The sequence below is a fragment of the Chelonoidis abingdonii genome, chromosome 5 (assembly GCF_003597395.2).
Source record: "Chelonoidis abingdonii isolate Lonesome George chromosome 5, CheloAbing_2.0, whole genome shotgun sequence".
NCBI classification, from domain to species: domain Eukaryota; kingdom Metazoa; phylum Chordata; order Testudines; family Testudinidae; genus Chelonoidis; species Chelonoidis abingdonii.
This window is the reverse complement of record NC_133773.1, coordinates 46465440-46484805: the sequence shown is the minus strand read 5'-3', so window position 1 is coordinate 46484805 and position 19366 is coordinate 46465440. Positions and strand designations below refer to the sequence as shown.

At 43.7% G+C, this 19366-nt stretch overlaps 1 protein-coding gene across 2 annotated transcripts in view; it reads right to left on the bottom strand.

Annotated features, from left to right (window-relative positions):
- Window positions 1-3076: 3076 nt before the first annotated feature.
- The window catches only part of HSPA4L (heat shock protein family A (Hsp70) member 4 like), a 58927-nt gene continuing 42637 nt past the window's right edge, over window positions 3077-19366 (bottom strand). For both annotated transcript variants that reach the window (XM_032806029.2, XM_032806028.2), the window contains 5 exons: window positions 19118-19243; window positions 16737-16844; window positions 8803-8922; window positions 6956-7117; window positions 3077-6395 (listed from right to left, as the gene is read on the bottom strand). In XM_032806029.2, coding sequence (XP_032661920.1) covers window positions 6201-6395; window positions 6956-7117; window positions 8803-8922; window positions 16737-16844; window positions 19118-19243 — 711 coding nt within the window. In that variant the 3' untranslated portion in view covers window positions 3077-6200. The remainder of the gene's footprint in view (window positions 6396-6955; window positions 7118-8802; window positions 8923-16736; window positions 16845-19117; window positions 19244-19366) is intronic.

Sequence of the window (19366 nt, the reverse complement as noted above, 5' to 3'; positions counted from 1 at the left end):
TTTGCACATGATCAATCACTAAAAGATGTAATTTACATACATAGCAAACATTTTCCATACTTTTAACACTGCTGTAAGTCTATTCAAGTTTCACATACTTCCCCTGCCTTCTGAAGATATGTTTAGAATTCATAAACAAAAGTGACAAATATTGGATGTTGCATGACTATTACCTTGTCATGAACCACAGTTAGCTACAACTTTTCAGCACTTTTAATATGGTTGACTTGTTGTATTTAATTCAAACTTCATTTTCAATTTTAAAATGCATTCTTCAAATCAAAACATTGCAGTGGTTTCTGCAATGCAATGGTAGATGTTTGACACACCCAAAAAAAGCTGCTTTTTTTTTTTTTTTTTAATGTTGTATCAGGTCAACAAAACTTAAGCAAGCAGAAAATATTCATGAGGCAGTGTGTTTCAGATTAACAATCACATGCAACTATAAAGGAATTATGCTAGTTATTTTACTCATTTATGTAACTGTTGGACATTGTTGACCAGATCACCAGAATTTTTCCTAAAGTATTCACTGAAAAACATTCAATATTCTTTATCTAATTTACCTTACTATTTTTCTAAAGCATAAGGTTTATATATACACTCCAGCTGTCTTGTGCTCACAAATGAGAAAGTATAATGAAAAATAATCTTTAACTGACAAGTCTTGAATAGTCAACATTTCACCCATCTAGTAACAAGATTTTTTATTCCCATATTCTGTAACAAGTTTTCTATTTTCAGGGGGGTTTTTTGACCACTGTTTTGATGCATAGCTCTTTAGAAAGTTTCATGTACTAAGAGAGAGATACTAAAAATACAAGTAGCAAGATTTCTCTCTCTTGGTTAAGGGATATTAAGCAGTAGAACAGTGGTAAGGAAACTTGCCAGGCACTGTCACTGCCTGTAACTAACCAGGGACTTCAGTTTAAAGGGCTGTAAATCCAGTGCCTTTCAAGCAGGGAATTCTCTTACCATCATTTGACTGAGTCCATTTGTTAAATGAGGAGGAGGGGAAGAGGTAAAAAGTAAAGATAATTGTGAACAGGGGTCTACAACTCTGAAATAGGAAATGAAAGTTAAAGGCTAAACGCAGGCAAGATGGGCTACCTTAAAATTGAAGGAAAAAAGTACACACAGGAAGGTGTCAATACATAACACACAATGCAAAGCCTATACACAATAAAGCAAAGCAGGTAAAAGTGAGAAGTTAAGTTATGCTTAATTTCCTTCAAGATGGAAAACCAATTGAATAATTAATTGATCAGTGGTAGTTTTTGGAGCTAGAAACCCTGCTGAAGGACAGAGGTCAGAGCTATCCTGGTTGCTGGGAATGAAATTAGAACATCCTGTAAGATCGTCTGCCTTCTCTGAAGCAGATCAGACTTGCTCCCACAACCCTAACCTATTTTAGACATGTACAGTTCAATGTTGATCTGTGAAGACATTGGGGTAGGGTACCAATTGCAAAGTCCATAAAGCCAGGGTGACAGGAAAGAATTTTGTGAACATCAAAAGGGGAGGTTTTTCCTGATGGAACAGCAGGAGTGGGGGTTAGGTAAAACCATGTGGTTAATCCAACTCAGGACCCTGCTCAGTGATTTCCATTCTATCGGGGGGGGGGGGGGAGGAGGGGAAAGGACATAGAAAATATGCAATATTTGAGTCGTCTTCAGAGTCAAATACTAGGATATTAAGTGCTGTAAGCAGTGAAAAGGAACTGTATTAGGTGGAAGAAATACAAGGAAGTGTAACTTTTCAGCCCATCTTAAAATAAATTGACTATAGGGGAAACCACAGGACTGTGGTTGAAAAAGTGACAGCTAAAGCCACAGGTTGATGGCTTGACTAGCAACTTCCTTTCACTCTTAGGTATCAAAGCACCCCTCACTGCATATTTAAGTCTTTAACAGGCACTGGTGTTGTTGAGTTCTAACTGTCTCAGTGATGATACATTTCAGTGTTACCTTTGTAGGCTGTGTAATGGTGACCTAAGTTACCTTCAGACAGACATGGTGCTTCATGGTACAACTGTAGTATGCTACAGGACCCTTAAGTTTCCTGCTGTAAATTTCAGGAATATACAGAAGCACAATGCTTTAACTATCAAATAGAGACTTCATGGAGATGGGGGGAGGAGGGGAAGAAAGGAAGGCCTCTTTAATCCTATTTAGCAACTTGCATTGGTGCCAGATTTCAATGACCAAGAGTCAAAGGGTTAATAACAGACAAAGGAAGAGGGCAGTAGAATCAGTTTGTGTTTAATCAGAAGTGGGGGAAATGAATTTTAAAATTGTTTTCAGTCCATTTGTTTATAATTAAGATTCCTGTATACTGAATCAATGCACATGTTCTTGCTAGCGCATTTCAAAAACTGATGCAAATCTAGATTAGTTCAAAACTTTTTCTGTCTCGCTGGCTTTCTTAAACAGTCAATTAGCTGTTTTCATGACTCCATCATAAACTATAAATCAAAGCTCGAGATTTCTTTGATCAACCTGAAGAGCCACACATTCTGCCTTCCATCATGTTCACTCTGTAGTTCTATTTACCAGTATGTTTATGTAAAGTTTTATTTTTCACTATTTTAAGCTACTAAATGGAATTAAGCTAATAAACTTTAATCAAGATGGTTCTTGAAAGCAATTCTCTGCTCACTTTTTTAATACATCTATTTCCACACCCATAAAACTTAGACTCCCACTGGATTTAGAAAGTCCATGCCATTCTTAAAGGCACTGCTGCATCTGCCTCTTCCCTTGCAGGAAAAAACTTAAGGGGTCTTCTAAAACAGCTCAGGTGTGTGGACTACTATAAAATTATCATGGTTAAGATGCCAGCATTTAAATTGTAGCCATCTCCTCCTTTCATTGCATAAACACAAACATAAGGCTGGGACAGTCTAAATACACTACTGCTAGTACTGTGTATCCAAACAAGTGTATCATTCTAATTGTGTCACATTGCCTAAGATGATAGCTTTGTTGTTCTCAGGGTTGGCGAGTGTGCTTTATACATGTGATTCTGAAAAATTTGTGTGGTGTGGGTGGGGGGGTGGGGGGGGGGGGGGGGGTTATTACTACTAGCAGTTCTATGAATCTCAAAGGAGACCTTTCAAAATTTGTCCTAGGGTAAGATTTCCTGCTAGAATATCAAACCAGGACATCTTAATATCCACAATACACTTTTTTGAAGCTTTCACAGTTGGAGACTACAGGTTTTAACCCAACACTGTCAGAAGGGGGAATTTAACTCCTGGTAACTCAATTACTACTCATGGAATAAATCTAGAAGTTGTACCCGTGTTGACAGGTTTTTGGATAATATCCTGTCTTTCTGCAGACGGTTACCACCATAAACCTAGAAAAGACTGAGGGAGAGCACAGGTAAGTAAACAAGTGTTTGGAATACTCCTATATAATTCTGCAATACATATGAACCTTGTCAATTTAAGATAATTTTGTACAACCCTTCAAATATTTGTTGTCCTTACATTTATACTTAATATATATAGTGCCTCTCTTTTATGCTTTGTTTTAAAAACTTTTAAAGCCAATTTGGAAACCATGCAAACATTTCTACAGCATTTTTTTTGCTACTGTGTCTCAAAGCCTCTAACAGTTTTCCTCAATGAACCTCCTAGTTAATTTCACTATATTCAAAAGTTACCATTGTAGCTGATTGTGACATATTATTGGGTAAAACCTGAGTGTATGTTTATGAATACCTGTTCACTAGCTGTTTGGAATACTAGGCCTGCCATATACTAGTGGGATGTAAGATGTAAGACTGAACTATGTAGTCATACATTTGCTAAGTTAGGAACAGGAACTACTGTAGCTATGGGGGTGTGTGTGTGTGGGGGGACTTTGAACATTAGGAAGCATGGAAAAACTACCTTTACTTTAAATACTATTTCATAAGGATAGCTAAAATTTTAAATAAGGTCAATTTTTTCATCAGGGGAATTAAGATTTTGCAATTAAGGTCTGAATTTATGAAGTCAGAGCAAAATAACAAATCTGTTCCCCTTCAGTAAAATACATGCAAAGTTTCACTTTAAAGTGAGTCATTTTTGACCACGATTCATGATCCCAGATTGTTTTTGGTCACCATTAACATCTTTACTGCAGAAAACCTACATGTCTCTAAAAACAAAAGGCTAACTAGTTAACCTCAGCCTTTTGTATTACATTTTTTTTTTTATTGCTGTGATTTATACAGCACTATCTTTATGTAATCTTGTCTTTTAGGGCAAAGATAGAACAGAAGACAAAAATACTATAGTCTGTTAAGACCATATAAACTATTGAATCCTACGAAAGACATCTTTCCTCTGAAAGAATGGCAGTCATACTACACAGTATGGGGTACAGTCTTTCCTGTGTCTGTTGTTCATTAATATGCTGACGGAATGTGAGCACTTGCACTAAAGAAAGGGCTGAAAAAGCCTGACATTTGTTTACATCTTTGCTTAATCAATCCACAGCAGTAACAAGCTTAAAACAGAATAAAGACATGGAACAACTTACTTTTGGAATGTGTGATTGAAAACAATGGGACTAGGTGGTAAAATGGTTTGATGTACTATTTGGAGCTGGGCTCGATCCCAAGCTGGTAACTTTTTATGGTCTCATCTCAGTCCCTAGTAAGGATTTTGTGAAAGTTTTTTTCTAGAAGGTGCTATACTACCTGCACTTCCCTGAGTGCCAACTCTATAAAACAATACTGCATAGTCACTGGCCTATCTAATCATGTCAATTTATCTTTGGTGAATCCTTTCCCTAAGATTGATTCAAAACCTATTACTCCTGTTTCAAATTAAACTGGTTCCTAGGTTAGTGTAAAGAAGATTAGAATTTTTCCCCACTAGCCTGTTAGCTCAACAAGACAATGGGTGAAAGCAAGTTATGACTGCCCATTGCAAGTCTTCCTTATTATGACTAGTGATGCCATTTTCTTAAAATTATAAAATCTCCACCTGATATTGGACAAGGCTGTAGATTTTTACTATAATAAATTTACATATGATCAGTTTAAGTCAAATATATATTAAATAAACCTTGGTTTCTCAACACTTCTGCATCTGCTTGGATTTGGCAGGAATGATTCAGCTCCTACCCATGTTAAACAGGCACTGAGTACACACACTAACATCCCTCATCATGAAGATCATTTACCAATTATAGTGTAAATAGTCCCTTCTGCTTTCACTTCAAATTTTCAGTAATGTAAATGATTTAAATCCACACCTTAGAATTAAATATGCTAAAAGCCTGTTTATGTGAAGCAATATTAGGGTTTTGGGTTGTTTTAACTTTCTCCTGTAATGGTGTACAAGATGTGCTGCTTGAGAACATGTATTGGTTTTAATTGATAGGATATCTAGCCAATAAAACCAGACAAAAGTGCAAATAAAATCCAATGTTTCTTTTGAAAGTGTAAGATAGAATTTGCAAGGATTAACTTTGCATACTGCTGTAACTCTTAGTCTACCATGAGCACAAGTACATTTGGTGCAAGTGTAAGAGGAGGCCAACTAAGAATATTTTGAACAAATGACACAGCCAATTTACCAGTATTTTATAATTGTTCTTAATACTCAAATTAAGAAAATGCTCTTTGCTAAGCTTGTATGTTTTATATGAAAAATATAAAGACCGTACAGTTCTCATCAACAAGACAGACTAGTATGCTAGCTAGCCTCTATTTTAATATTTAAATAACAGTACAATAACTAGAAAAAAGGTCAGTGCTTCAAGTGGCAATATTTACACCACTTCAGTTACAATATTTTTTCCAAAATAAAGATGCAATTAAATCTATACTTCAGCATCAGTAGTGCAATACAGTGTCCTTTTCTGAATAAAGGAACTGAGGTTTATCCACAATAAAAGCTTTAAATAAGGTAGATTGTTGCTATTTATATATCAATCCTGTGTGTTTGATATAAAATATATTGGGAAAGCTTAAACTGACTTACAATCTACATTCGGCTAAAGCTCCACATAAGCAGCATGAATGGAAACGAACATTGGAGGGCACTCAATATAAAACACGTTCAAAACTACTGCAAAGAACAAAGGACAGAAAGTTGGCTAAGAATAACTGAACATCTGTAGTGGTGCCAGACATAAAAGAAGAATGGACCCTGTAGTTACTTGCACTATTTTAATAAAGTGAAAGAAATACGTAAAAATTTAGTCCACTTCCATTTCTCCAGGTGGTTTGGTCTGCTGAGAATTGTCCTTTGCTGGATCTGGTTTTGTTTCAGCACCACTCTGTCCAGTTACTGGTCCATTGTGTTCACCATTGGCTTTTGTCTGAGCTTCACTCGGGGGCTCCATCCTTGGCTTAGGCTTGTAAATAACAGGGTTACAGAAACTATCCAATTCCTAATTATATTAGAATTGAAAAAACAGTATGTTCATTTGGTGGTGAAACAAGCATTTAAAAACTTATACTAAGGAATACATTTGAGAAGTTCCAGTTTATCTAGAACAACAGAACTGAGAGGCCTTTATTTCAAATTTTCCGTGGAATCTATGATTTTATTTTAGAGTTTAAAGTGTGAAAAGTCTGCATGATGGATGTTCTAATTCTAGTTAGCAGAAGAGCTTTGAAATGGTTTCAGTTGGTAAAGCTGGCAATTTTCTATAAAGCCGGCAATTTTCTATAAAGCCTGATGCAGTAAAATAATACTAACTACTTAAGGTATAAAGCATATATGGGATTAAATATTTCTCAGTGACCTTATCACTAAGAGTAGGATTGATCAAGACACTAAATAAAAGGTACCAACCCTTCTATTCATGGCTCTGGTGGGAAAGCCTATTAGCAGTACAGGAACACCCTATTTTGCTCTCCATTCTCCTGAGATTAATGTGACTTCCATAAGTATCTACTGATTTCTTCCTTATATTAGGATGTTATAGGTACAATGATGCTTCTTTACCTTAGATTTTGCTAGTATTTCTGCCACCTTCACAACTGGATCCTGACTCAGACTTAGTTTATTCTGGGTATTCATTTTGGTGTTCAACCAATTCATGGCTTCACTGATATACTTTTCAACTTTCTCCATCTCAGCAGGATCGAGATGATCATATTTTTCATCCTAAAAAGAAGTATTTTGTTTTAAAACACCACAGTTAATTTATGGAGCTCACTCTGGTAAAAGACAGCTAGAGTATAACAGGATTGCACTACAACAATTTCTATGATAAATCCATTCATGAATTAAAAGTTTAGAGGGAAGAAAAGCTTTGGATCTCAAAATAAAATTCTTACAGGGAGGTTTCACCTTTATTCATATTTAAGTGCTTCAATATGCTCTTATAGACAGCACTTTAGAGAAAAATTTGTATTTGCATTTCTATAAATTTACAATTAGCTGTTCTTTGATGTAGTTTAGCTAACTCAGAGCCCAATATGGTTCAATATATCACGAGTTTCCATAAGTAGTTTATTTTAACATATGCATGTAGGCAATCCCCACCAACTAAAATTACACTTAAAATAAAGTATAAGACTGAAATCTTGAATTATTTCATTTGACTGATACAAAGAAACCCCTTTTCCTCAAACTCTAGGATATTTCTAAAAGCACCTACCATATATGCTCATTCATAAGCTGAATTTTTTAAGTAAAAAAAAGAAAGCACCAGAGAAGGGTGTTGGCTTAAATGGAGAGGTAGGACACAGCCCGTCCCCGCAACAGAGGGCACAAGGAGAGGCAGCACAGTCAGCAGAACCGGAAGGCAAGAGGCGGGGCCAAAGTCTCTCCACTTCTGGCCCCACTGCTCCCCCCCCCCCACCCCCCAAAGCAGCTGCAGCTCTGGGGCTGGCAGGCTACAGCCATGCTGCTCGGCCCCACCTCCCAGAGCAGGCTGTGGCTACACTGCCTGGGCACTGGAGCATGCTGCAGCCATGCTGCTTGGCCCAGCCCACTGAACAGCCTGCAGCTGCGCCACCTGTGCTGCCCAGCCTGCCAGAGCAGCTCCAGCCAGGCCAGAGATGCCCTCCTCAGATAAGGTTGAGAAGGGGAGAGTGTGGGGGTCCTGGGCTGAGGTCATGTGGGGGGTGGTCACAGGGGTTACTCCTCTGACTCCCAGCTTCCCCACCCCCCAAAAAAAGTATTTCCCTACCAGTTGCTGTCCCAGCCCTTCAGGGTAAGCAGCTGCCACTTTGTTTACTTAGTTTGTTTACCTTGAGCATCTGCAGGCATGGAGGTAAACCTATCTATCTCGGCCCACCAGCCGCTTATCCTGATGGCCCAGGAGCCAAAGTTTGCTGACCCCCGAATTATAGGTTTGGCTTATGAACAGGTCATAAAAATTTTCCATTTTTACTTATCCATCGGGGGGGAGGGGGACTGGCTTATAAATGAACTGGCTTATGATTGGGTCTATATGGTAAGTGCCTTTGAAAACTTTATTCCTAGACTTAGGGTTGGTCTATGCTAACAACTTATGTCAGTGTAACTGTTTCTCAGGCATGTGGAAAATTCACAACCCTGAGTGTCACAGTTATACCAACCTAACTCCTGTTGTAGACAACACTATGTCAATGGGCTTCTCCGGTCGATAACTACTGCCTTTCAGGGAGGTGGATGACCTAAGCTAAGTGGAGATGCCATCTTATCAGCATAGATGGTGTCTTCCGTGAAGCACTACAGCAGTGTAGCTGTGCCACTGCAGCATTAAGTGTAGATAAGCCCTTAAACTTAAAAAAAAAACAAAAAAAAAAACAACTGTTTACTCACCTAGATAACCCCCATTCCCCAACTGTATGTATTTGTACCTTATTTTTGAATGCTTCTACTGCTTTCATTAGAAGCTGGACCTTCTTTCCCAGATCATTTAAAGCTTTTGGTCTCTCTTCATGTTCCATGAACCTTTCCTGAATAGGTTGACCAAATTTCTGTAAGTATAAAACACAAAGACCATGGCACATTGTATAATTACCTCCAAAACAGAACTAAAGTAAGTTCTGAAGAATTCCAAAACTGCACTTTTAATTAAGCTATTCTTTCCCCTGCAAACATTTATGCTTAGCCAACTCAGTGACTGAATGTTGACAGTAAGGTAAAAAAACTTTGTCCCTGTCTGGGTGGATATCCTACAGCAGGGGTAGGCAAGCTATGGCACGGGTGCTGAAGGCGGCACACGAGCTGATTTTCAGTGGCACTCACACTGCCTGGGTTCTGGCCACCAGTTTGGGGGGCTCTGCATTTTAATTTAATTTTAAATATAGCTTCTTAAAACATTTCAAAAGCCTTATTTACTTTACGTACAATAGTTTAGTTATATATTATAGACTTATAGAAGAAGACTTTCTAAAAACGTTAACGTATTACTGGCATGCGAAACCTTAAGTTACACTGAATAAATGAAGATTTGGCACACCACTTTTGACAGGTTGCTGACCCCTGTCCTACAATAAAATGTTTTGAGAGAGATTACAATTAGAACTAATATTGTGAGAGACTTACATAATACGGAAGAGAACCATCTAAGAAATAGGATTTGAGTGCCACAAAAAGTTGGCTGGGGTAATATATGGAGTTACACTTCAAAAATATATTAAAAGTATTAAAATTCAAGTTGGTTTGTGAGAGGTCACAACTCGACTGTAATCATTCAGTAGGCATCAAGCCAAATAACTCCAGGAAACGGACAACTTCCAGAAAAGACGGTTACTCACCTTTGTAACTGTTCTTTGAGATGTGTTGCTCATATCCATTCCAATTAGGTGTGTGTGCGCGCGCTGCATGCACACTCGTCGGAAGATTTTTACCCTAGCAACACTCGGTGGGTTGGCTGGGCACCCCCTGGAGTGACACCACTATGGCGCTGGATATATACCCCTGCCAACCCAATGGCCCTTCAGTTCCTTCTTGCCGGCTGCTCCGACAGAGAGGAAGGAAGGCGGGTCTGGAATGGATATGAGCAACACATCTCAAAAAAACAACAGTTACAAAGGTGAGTAACCATCTTTTCTTCTTCGAGTGCTCGCTCATATCGATTCCAATTAGGTGATTCCCAAGCCTTACCTAGGCGGTGGAGTCGGAGCGAGATGTTGCAGAATGCAAAACTGCTGAGCCAAATGCTGCATCATCTCTGGACTGTTGAACCAATGCGTAATGTGCAGCAAAGGTGTGAATCAATGACCAGGTAGCTGCCCGACAATTTCTGGGATGGGGACGTGGCCAGGAAGGGCAGCAGATGAAACTTGACCGCCCGAGTGAGTGGGGCGTGAGGTGACTAGCTTGAACGTGAGCCAATTCAGAGCACGTGCGAATGCAGGCAATTATTACCCAAGATGAAATTTATTGGCGAAAAGAGCACTGGTAAGCTTGTTCATCCCGGTCTGCAACAAGCTACAAGCGCCGGTGACCTCGGAAGGGTTTGGTTCTCTCGATTATAAAAGGCTACGAGCCCGCGGACATCCAGGTGTGAGCTTTTCTATTGTTACCCGACATGATGAAGCGGGCTTCGGGAAAGAAGACTTGGGAGGAAGAGTGTTTGGTTGACATGAAAGGCAGACACCACCTTAGGAGGAAAGGAGGTGTGGTCGCAGCTGACTTGTTCCTTATGAATAGAGTGGCGGTGGGTGGGGCGGGGGGTCTGCTGTCAAAGCCTGAAGCTCAGATACTTGTCTCGCCGAAGTAATAGCGACGAGGAAGGCTGTCTTTCAGGAAAGGTACAGCAGCGAGCAGGTAGCCAGTGGTTCGAAAGGAGCACCCAAAAGCTTGACTAGCACCAGTTTTAGATCCCAGGTAGGGGTTGGGTGTCTAACTTGAGGATACAAACGTTCCAGTCCTTTGAGGATCCTTGAGGCTATTGGGTGAGAGAAGATTAAAATCGGTCATTTTCCCCCGGATGGAAGGTGGAAATGGCTGCCAGATGCACTTTTATGGAAGAGACCACTAGGCCCTGCTCTTTTAGGGATCAGAGGTAGTCCAGGACAGTGGGAACGGATATCTGCCTAGGGACTAAGTTACGCTGAGCGCACCAACAGGAGAAATGCTTCCACTTGGCAAGATATGTCATCCTAGTGGAAGGCTTCCTACTGCCCAAGAGCACCTGTTGGACCGAGACAGAGCAATGCAATTCAGACTGGCTCAACCACGCAGCAACCAAGCTGTGAAATGAAGGGACTGCAGGTCCGGATGGTGAAGCCTGCTGAAGTCCTGTGTTATAAGGTCCAGCCAGAGTGGCAGGGAAATTGGGTCTGCCACTGAGAGGTTGAACAACGTGGTGTACCAGTGTTGCCTCGGCCATGTTGGAGCAATCAGGATCAGGTGAGCGCTGTCCCTGCGGAGCTCGAGTAGGACTCTGGACGAGTGGAAACGGTGGGAAGGCATGAAGTGGATGCCTCTTCCACAGGATCAGGAATGTGTCTGAGAGGGAGCCCGGGGAGCATCCCTGGAAGCAGCAGGACACCTGGCATTACCTGTTCTCTCAGAAGGTGAATAGGTCTATGTGGGGAAAACCCCCACTTCTGGAAAACAGAATGGATGACGTCCAGGGGAATCGACCACTCGTGAGACAGGAAGGATCTGCTGAGGTGATCTACCAGGGTGTTCTGGACTCCTGGGAGAAAAAAAGATGCTATCAATTCGATGCAGTGGGCTATGCAAAAGTTCCAAAGGTGGACGGCTTCTTTGCAAAGGAGGAAGGAGCGTGCTCCACCCTGCTTGTTTATGTAAAACATGGCTGTTGTGTTGTCCGTGAACACTGATACACAACGGCCTTGGAGATGGTCTCAAAACACCTGGCATACTAGGCGAACGGCTCTCAGCTCCCGCACATTGATGTGTAAGGCCAGTTCTTGAGGCGACCAGAGGCCTTGAGTGCGGAGTCCCCTGCGGTGGGCACCCCAACCCAGGAACAATGCATCCGTGGTTAGGGCCACTGAGGGTTGAGCTGGGTGGTATGGCATCCCTGCACAGACTAGAGTGGGGTCTAGCCACCAGGTTAGGGAGCCCAGAACCTTCCTGGGGATAGTGAGCACCGAGTCCAGGCTGTCTCTGTGTGGTTGGTACATTGAAGCAAGCCAGGCTTGGAAGGGACGGAGGCGTAGCCTGGCATGCTTGGTCACGAAGGTGCAGGAGGCCATGTGACCTACTAGGCTGAGGCAGGTGCGCACCGATGTTGTCGGGAAGGTTTGAAGACTTCAGATTAATGAAGCCCTTGTCTGAAAACGCGACTGCGGGAGGCAAGCTCTGGCCAGATTGGAGTCCAGAATCACTCCAATGAAGTCTGTTCTCTGCGAGGGTGTGAGAGTAGACTTTTCCATGTTGATCATGAGACCTAGGCTCCTGAAGAGGTCTCTGATGATGTGCAGGTGCTGTAATACTTGCCACTGGGAAGTCCCTTGAATGAGCCAATCGTCGAGATACAGGTAGACGTGTACTCGACAACGGCAGAGGGAAGCGGTGACTGCAGCCATGCACTTTCTGCAGCTCCGCGTCTTCACAAAGGCCAAACAGAAGTACAGTAAACTGGAAGTGCTGGTGGTTGACCACAAAACGGAGATACCGTCTGTGTGGTGGGTAAATTGCGATGTGGAAATATGCGTCCTTCATATCAAGGGTGGCATACCAGTCTCCCGGATCCAGGGATGGGATAATGGTCCCCAGGGATACCATGCGGAACTTGAGCTTTATCATGAATTTGTTGATTTCTCACAGGTCTAGGATCGGTCACAGACCTCCCTTTGCCTTGGGGATTAAGAAGTAGCGGGAATAAAACCCCTTGCCTCTCATGTCCTTTAGCACCTCCTCTATGGCTCCAATGGCTAGGAGCGACTGGACCTCTTGTAAGAGGAATTGCTCGTGAGAGGGGTCCCTGAAGAGGGATGGGTAGGGAGGGTGGGAAGGGGGGGGGGGCAAACTGGAGATGGTATCCCTCTTCTACCATGCGCAGGACCCAGCGATCTGAAGTTAGCTGGGACCAGGCAGGGAAGAATTGGGAGAGGCGGTTGAAAAAGGGAGGAGAAGGATCCGGTGGGGTAACTGGTGGGCCGTCCTCGGGCGTCCCATCAAAAGTTCTGCTTAGGCCCCACTGGTGATTTAGGGGGCACCTGATTTTGAGCTCCTTGAGGGCCAGACCGTCTCCGATGATTCCCCTTGCCACGCCTTCTAGTAACATCCTGACACAGCCTAGTCTGGGCGTTAGGACGGTGTAGCTGGGGCCTGAAGGTCCTGCGTTGGGTCACTGGTGTGTGCATACCCAGGGAGCGCATAATAACGGGACTGTCCTTCAGGCTTTGCAACCTGAGGTCAGTCTTGTCTGAAAAAAGGCCCTGGCCTTCAAAGGGTAAATCCTGAATAATTTGTTGCAATTCAGGGGGAAGGCCAGACACCTGGAGCCAGGAAATACGCCTCATCGTTACTCCTGACACCAGAGTTCTGGCCGCAGAGTCCACTGCATCCAGAGAGGCCTGGACGGAGGTTCTCGCTACCTTTTTACCCTCCTCAAGTAGGGCCGTGAATTCTTGACGGGACTCCTGGGGAAGAAGCTCCGTAAACTTCCCCAGGGACACCCAAGTGTTAAAGTTATACCTACTTAGAAGGGCTTGTTGGTTCGCCACCCTAAGCTGGAGGCCCCCGGCCGAGTATATTTTGCGGCCTAATAGGTCCATACGCCTAGCCTCCTTTGACTTAGGAGCCGGGGCTGGCTGGCCATGACGCTCCTGTTCGTTCACCGATTGGACAACTAGAGAGCAAGGAGGCGGGTGAGTGTAGAGATATTCGTACCCCTTTGAGGGGACCATATATTTCCTCTCTACTCCCCTTGCTGTATGTGGAATTGAAGCTGGGGATTGCGAAATGGCGTCCGCATTAGCCTGTATAGTGCGGATGAATGGAAGAGCGACTCTAGTAGGTCCATCAGCCGATAGGATGTCCACAACCGGGTCCTCTATTTCAGGGACCTCCTCCACCTGCAAGTTCATATTCTGAGCCACTTGGCACAAAAGGTCCTGATGGGCCCTGAGGTCAATTAGTGGAGGGCCCGAGGAGGATGTCCCCGCCACCGCCTCATCAGGCGAGGAGGAGGAGAGGCCCGGGACCAAAGGGTCCTGTGGTGACTCCTGCACTTGATGGGCGTCATCTGCATCCGGTGGAACCTCGGCGACTGCAGATGGTATTGGTGCCTCGTCCGTGCCTGCGGGTGGGGGGCAGTTTACTGTCGCCTCTGGTGCCCGGTGTTCTGATAGGGCTGACCGCTGAGCCACTGATGGTGCACCTTGGCTTTGGTGGTATGCCCATAGTGTCCAGAAGGACCAGTGATGAGGCCCTTGCTCGTGGCTGTCTCTCCGAGAATATATGGCTGGGGATGTCAGAGTCACACTCCTGATGATAGAATGCGCTACCAGCCTGCGATGATACCGATGTGTGTGTGGAAGGCCACGGCGGTGCCGACAGGCCCTGAGAGGGCGCCACTGATCTCGACTCTTGGGCCCGGGGCAGTAGCGGGGGCTATAACGGTACCACGAGCGAGACCAGGACCTTCTACAGTATCAGTGCCAGGAGGTCGACCGAGATCTCGAGTCCCTTCGTTTGGAGCGACTGCGGGATACACGGTGCCGAGATCGGTGCCAGAAGTATTTGTCTGGTGAACGAGATGTCAAACTGTGCCGCGATTGCGACTAGTGCCGGGACTGCGAGTGGCACCAAGAGCAGGAATGGCGTGATCGAGAGCGTCTGCGAGACCGGGATCTTGAACGACGTCTCTCTGGTGGACTAACGGAAGGAGGCCGTACCATGGCTGGCTTGCCGATGGATTGTATGACCCGTACCAGCAGTGCCAGGGGTTGAGGCCATGTTGACTGTCATTGCGATGAGCTCCCTTGCCGTGGAGAAGGTCTCCAGTGTAGAAGGGAGGGCAAGCTCTACCACAGCATGAGCCGGGGAGCTGTCGGGAACCAGACTCAACGGCCTTTGTGGGACTGGAATCGACGGTGCCGAGCTTGGCAGAGTCGCAATCTGTGGAGCCGCAGTTGATGGTGCCGGACGAGCTGTCTTGGAAGAGCGCTCCTTCCATGGAGCTGAAGTAGAGGCACTATGTTGCTTCCCAGGTCTCGGGGACAGGGAGCGGTGGCAAGCAGATGTCGATGCTGGTAAGGGTCGGTGCCGGAGCGGTCCGGTGCCGGAGGGGCGCTCCTTACCGAAGCAGTCTGTTGGGCACTCAGCGCCGACGCTGCAGGACTAAGTGCTGACTCCATGAGGAGCTGCTTCAATTGAAAGTCCCGCTCCTTCTTCATCCTTGGTTTAAAGTACTTGCTAATGCGGCACCTTATCAGGAAGGTGGGATTCCTCTAAGCACTTGAGGCAGGAGTCGTCAGGATCCTCTACTGGCATCGGCGTTTGGCACGCCGAGCACGGTCTGAATCTCGGTGCCTTGGGCACGGGCCTGCAGTGGGGTGGAGGAAAGGGGATAATCCTCGATCCCTCCCTGAGCTATATACACTAACTGTAAAGATAAGGACTAACTATAACTACAAGAACTCGAACTATAGACACAGTAACAGTAAAGAACTACGAGTAGCTAGGGGCGTGGAGATCAGCAAAGCTGCGCTCCACAGTTCCAAAGACCATCACAAGCGGTAAGAAGGAACTGAAGGGCCATTCGGTCAGTAGGGGTATATATCCAGCGCCATAGCGGCGCCACTCCAGGGGGCACCCAGCTGACCCACCGAGTGTTGCTAGGGTAAAAATCTTCCAACGAATGTGCATGCGGCGCGCGCACACCTAATGGGAATCGATATGAGCAAGCACTTGAAGGATCTACATTTTCCTCCTTTATGCATTCTTTACAATACCCCTCCTGTTTGTAAGAGTGCTTACTTTCTCAGTCTCGCAGGACAATGACAGTCTGAATCTCATCTGTCTAGCTCCCCCAGTTGGCTTATGGCAACCAGCAAAAGCTCCGTGCAGCAGCCATTTTTCCGAATTCACCTACTGCCCATAAGATTTTGTAAACATTTTTCATCATGCTGGCTTAATTTTGGGGGGGGGGGCGGTCAGGCACTAAATAGATAAAAGCAGAGTACTAAATCAGCAGTTTCACTACACTGTTTGAGAATGAAGTATTTTTCAATTTGAGGTTATTAAGAGTTAAATGTCCAAGATTGTAATTATGAAAGGTAGAGAATGCCCATGATGTTAGGAATCATTGCTGAGGCACCTAACCCCACTGCCAGCAACAAAGCAGATTTCAGCTATGAGCACAATCGAATTTAAAAAAATGAAGACTGCCATCTTAAGGTCTATCACATAGAAAATATTTTTAAATAAGACCTTATAAAAATGTGCATTTAACATTTTACCCAGTAGTTTCTGGAAAACAGTTACAAGAGTCACAGAAAAGCCTTGTGCCACTTGGTCAGATGGCACCTACTGGTGACATTTAACAGGTGGCAAAACTGACAAAAATTAAGGTATGAAAATTTTCAAATACAACCACAATATTAGACAAACGTGGTACACTAAATTCTAATTACTCTATTCACTGCACACAACAGCATAAACACATTTTCAGATGCAAATGTGGGTATCTAGTTTAAGATTTCATTAATCCTGAATCACAACCTGATACCATGTTCACGAACATGCTTTAAAAGGCTTTTTTAATGGATAAACATGCTCAGACACAGGGATCTCTGTATGTCACCTTTAATGATAAGGTTTTTTTAAAAAAATGTGTGCTCTGTAAAAGCAATCTTACTCTTAATTCCTGAAGTTTATCCATATATACTTGTTTTAGTTGGTCCTCCCCATCTTCATAAAGCCAGTTTTCTGTATCTTCCAACATTAAGGTCAGTTTACTGGACTCCTAAAAAGCAAGTTAAGATTTTTACACTGAAAAAAATCATTCAGAAAAGCTCTCTCTCTTTATGAAGGTAACAGATCTACTGAATATGAAAGGGTATTTTTGGTTCACATGCCAGTTCATTATTAGCTAGAAAAATCAAGTGGGGGAAACTAGAGACTGACCACAAGGATTTCAAGCCTACGCTATACATAGTGGTGAAGTGACATATTGCATCTTTACTAATCAGGGTTGTAACTTACTGTAACCGAGATTTTGCATATTCCCTTTTGAATACTGATAATGAAATTTTGGATTTCTCTAAACTTAAACTATATTAACAAAGTATCTAAAGCTTCTAATTCTGTCAAATTCTCCTCCTTGGTAGCATATTTGTACACGAGAAGGTTATGGGGCACTGGCAAAGTTTAAATAGCAGTACTGCAATAAATTACATACAAGTTATGTAGCCAGCTGAAGTGTAACTTGTGTAGTATGGTTTTACCAATTACAGCCACCCTTGTTTATGCATAAAAACAAGTATTGACAATATCTGGTTCAGTATTTCCACCACAATCATCTTAAAATGTTTAAGATGATTCTTGGGCTTTCTCTGGCAGAAAACTGAGGCCTCATTCTCCCTTAATTTATTCTTCAAAGGTTTTTGCACCATGTGTGCTTGTGGTAGTACAGCATTCTTCAGTTATGGTCCCAAATAACCACTGGAGCAGGGTTTGGCATTGACAGTTACAGGAAGTTTAGTATCAGAGGGGTATCCGTGTTACTCTGGATCTGTAAAAAAACAACAAAGATTCCTGTGGCACCTTACAGACTAACAGAAGTATTGGAGCATAAGCTTTCGTGGGTAATATTATAAATACTCACTTTGTCAGAGGCATGCATCTGACAAAGTAGGTATTCACACATGAAAGCTTACACTCCAATACTTCTGTTAGTGCCATAGGACTCTCTGTTGCTTTTTAGTAAGTTTAGTGTCGCTGTTAGCCAAAGTGGCTGCCTGGGGGTTGTAACTGATTTCTATTTTGGCAGCTACTGGACACAGGGACACCACAATAAGACAATCAAGGAACACTGGATGCTGCCTCCAAACGCATGATAAGGGACAGAAGGGATAAAGTGGTGTTCTGTCTGGCACTTCTGGTTTGGGCTTGCAAGACATACCAACCCAACAACAGCTTTTCAATATGAAATACCATTCCAGGCTAAGGAGAAAACAAGGTTAAAGATATCAAGAGGGGCAATCTTTGTTTGTGCCACTTCTCATTTTATTCCTCAAACCTACTCACTCCATTTGGGACCAAATACTAACGTATGTCATGTTTTCCTAAATTTTCATGGAGACAAGTGACACTTGAGCCTGACTATAGTTCAGGGGTCTCAAACTCAAATGACCACAAGGGCCACATGAGGATTAGTGCATTGAACTGAGGGCCGCATCACTGCCACCGCCCATCACTGACTCTGTCCCTGCCCCCACTCCATCCCTTCCATTAGGCCCCACCCCACCCCACCCCAACACTGCCCCAGGGGGGTGCAGAAAGGGTGCAGCAGGGGGCTCAGGGCAGGGGGTTGGGGTGCAGGCTCCAGCCTGGTGCCACTGACCTAGAGAGGCTCCAGGGTTGCAGCGGCATGTACCGGAGCCAGGGCAGGCTCCCTGCCTGCCTGTCCTGGCCCCTCCGTTCCAGGAAGCAGCTGGAACCCTGTCCCTGCAGCCCCTGGGGGGGCTCAAGGTTCCACGCATGCGCTGCTCTTGCCGCTCCTCTAGGTACCTCCCATGAACCTCCCATTGGCCGCAGTTCCTTGTTCCAGTCAACAGGAGCTGCTGGGGGCTTTGCCTGGAAGAAGGCAATGCAGGAGCCCTTTGTCTCCTTCCCCCACTCAGCCCGAAGGGGCATGTTGCCAGCTGCTTCAGACAGCAGCGCAGGGCTCACAACGCCACAGGGGGCAATCCCGTGGGCCGCGTGTTTGAGACACCTGCTATAGTTAGACCCCAGGATGACATACTGCCATACTTGAGAAATCTTTACCATCTAGAAAATTCTCTCATAAAGAACCATTGTCAGTAGACTCATGATTGTTAAAGTGGAACAAAACTGAACTGAGTTGGATAGTTAGTATTCCTGTGTTTTAAGGCTAGTGTATTTCTCCAAGGAATTAACCAGAAGCCCAAAAAGAAAAGCAGTACTTAATTCATTTAGCTCCTAACCATACCATACTCAGTATTAAATAAGAAGTTCAATGTTAGAACAGTTATAAATGTATATCTGGCTCCTTACTTCCTCGGTGACGAACTTCTCAAAGATACCACACAGCTTGTCTCTGAAATCATAGACATACTCTTCAACAGTATTCTTAGCATCATTTCGTTCTTTCTCAAGCTTGTCTTGCATCATCATCTTCCCCTACGGGAGGGTAGAAGAAAAAAAGTTCAAATCAGTTTAAATCTAATGCACAGAAACAAAAAGACTCCAAGATTAAAAATCTAAGTGTTATCCTGTAGAAAGCTATTCCTAGCTGTGGAGATT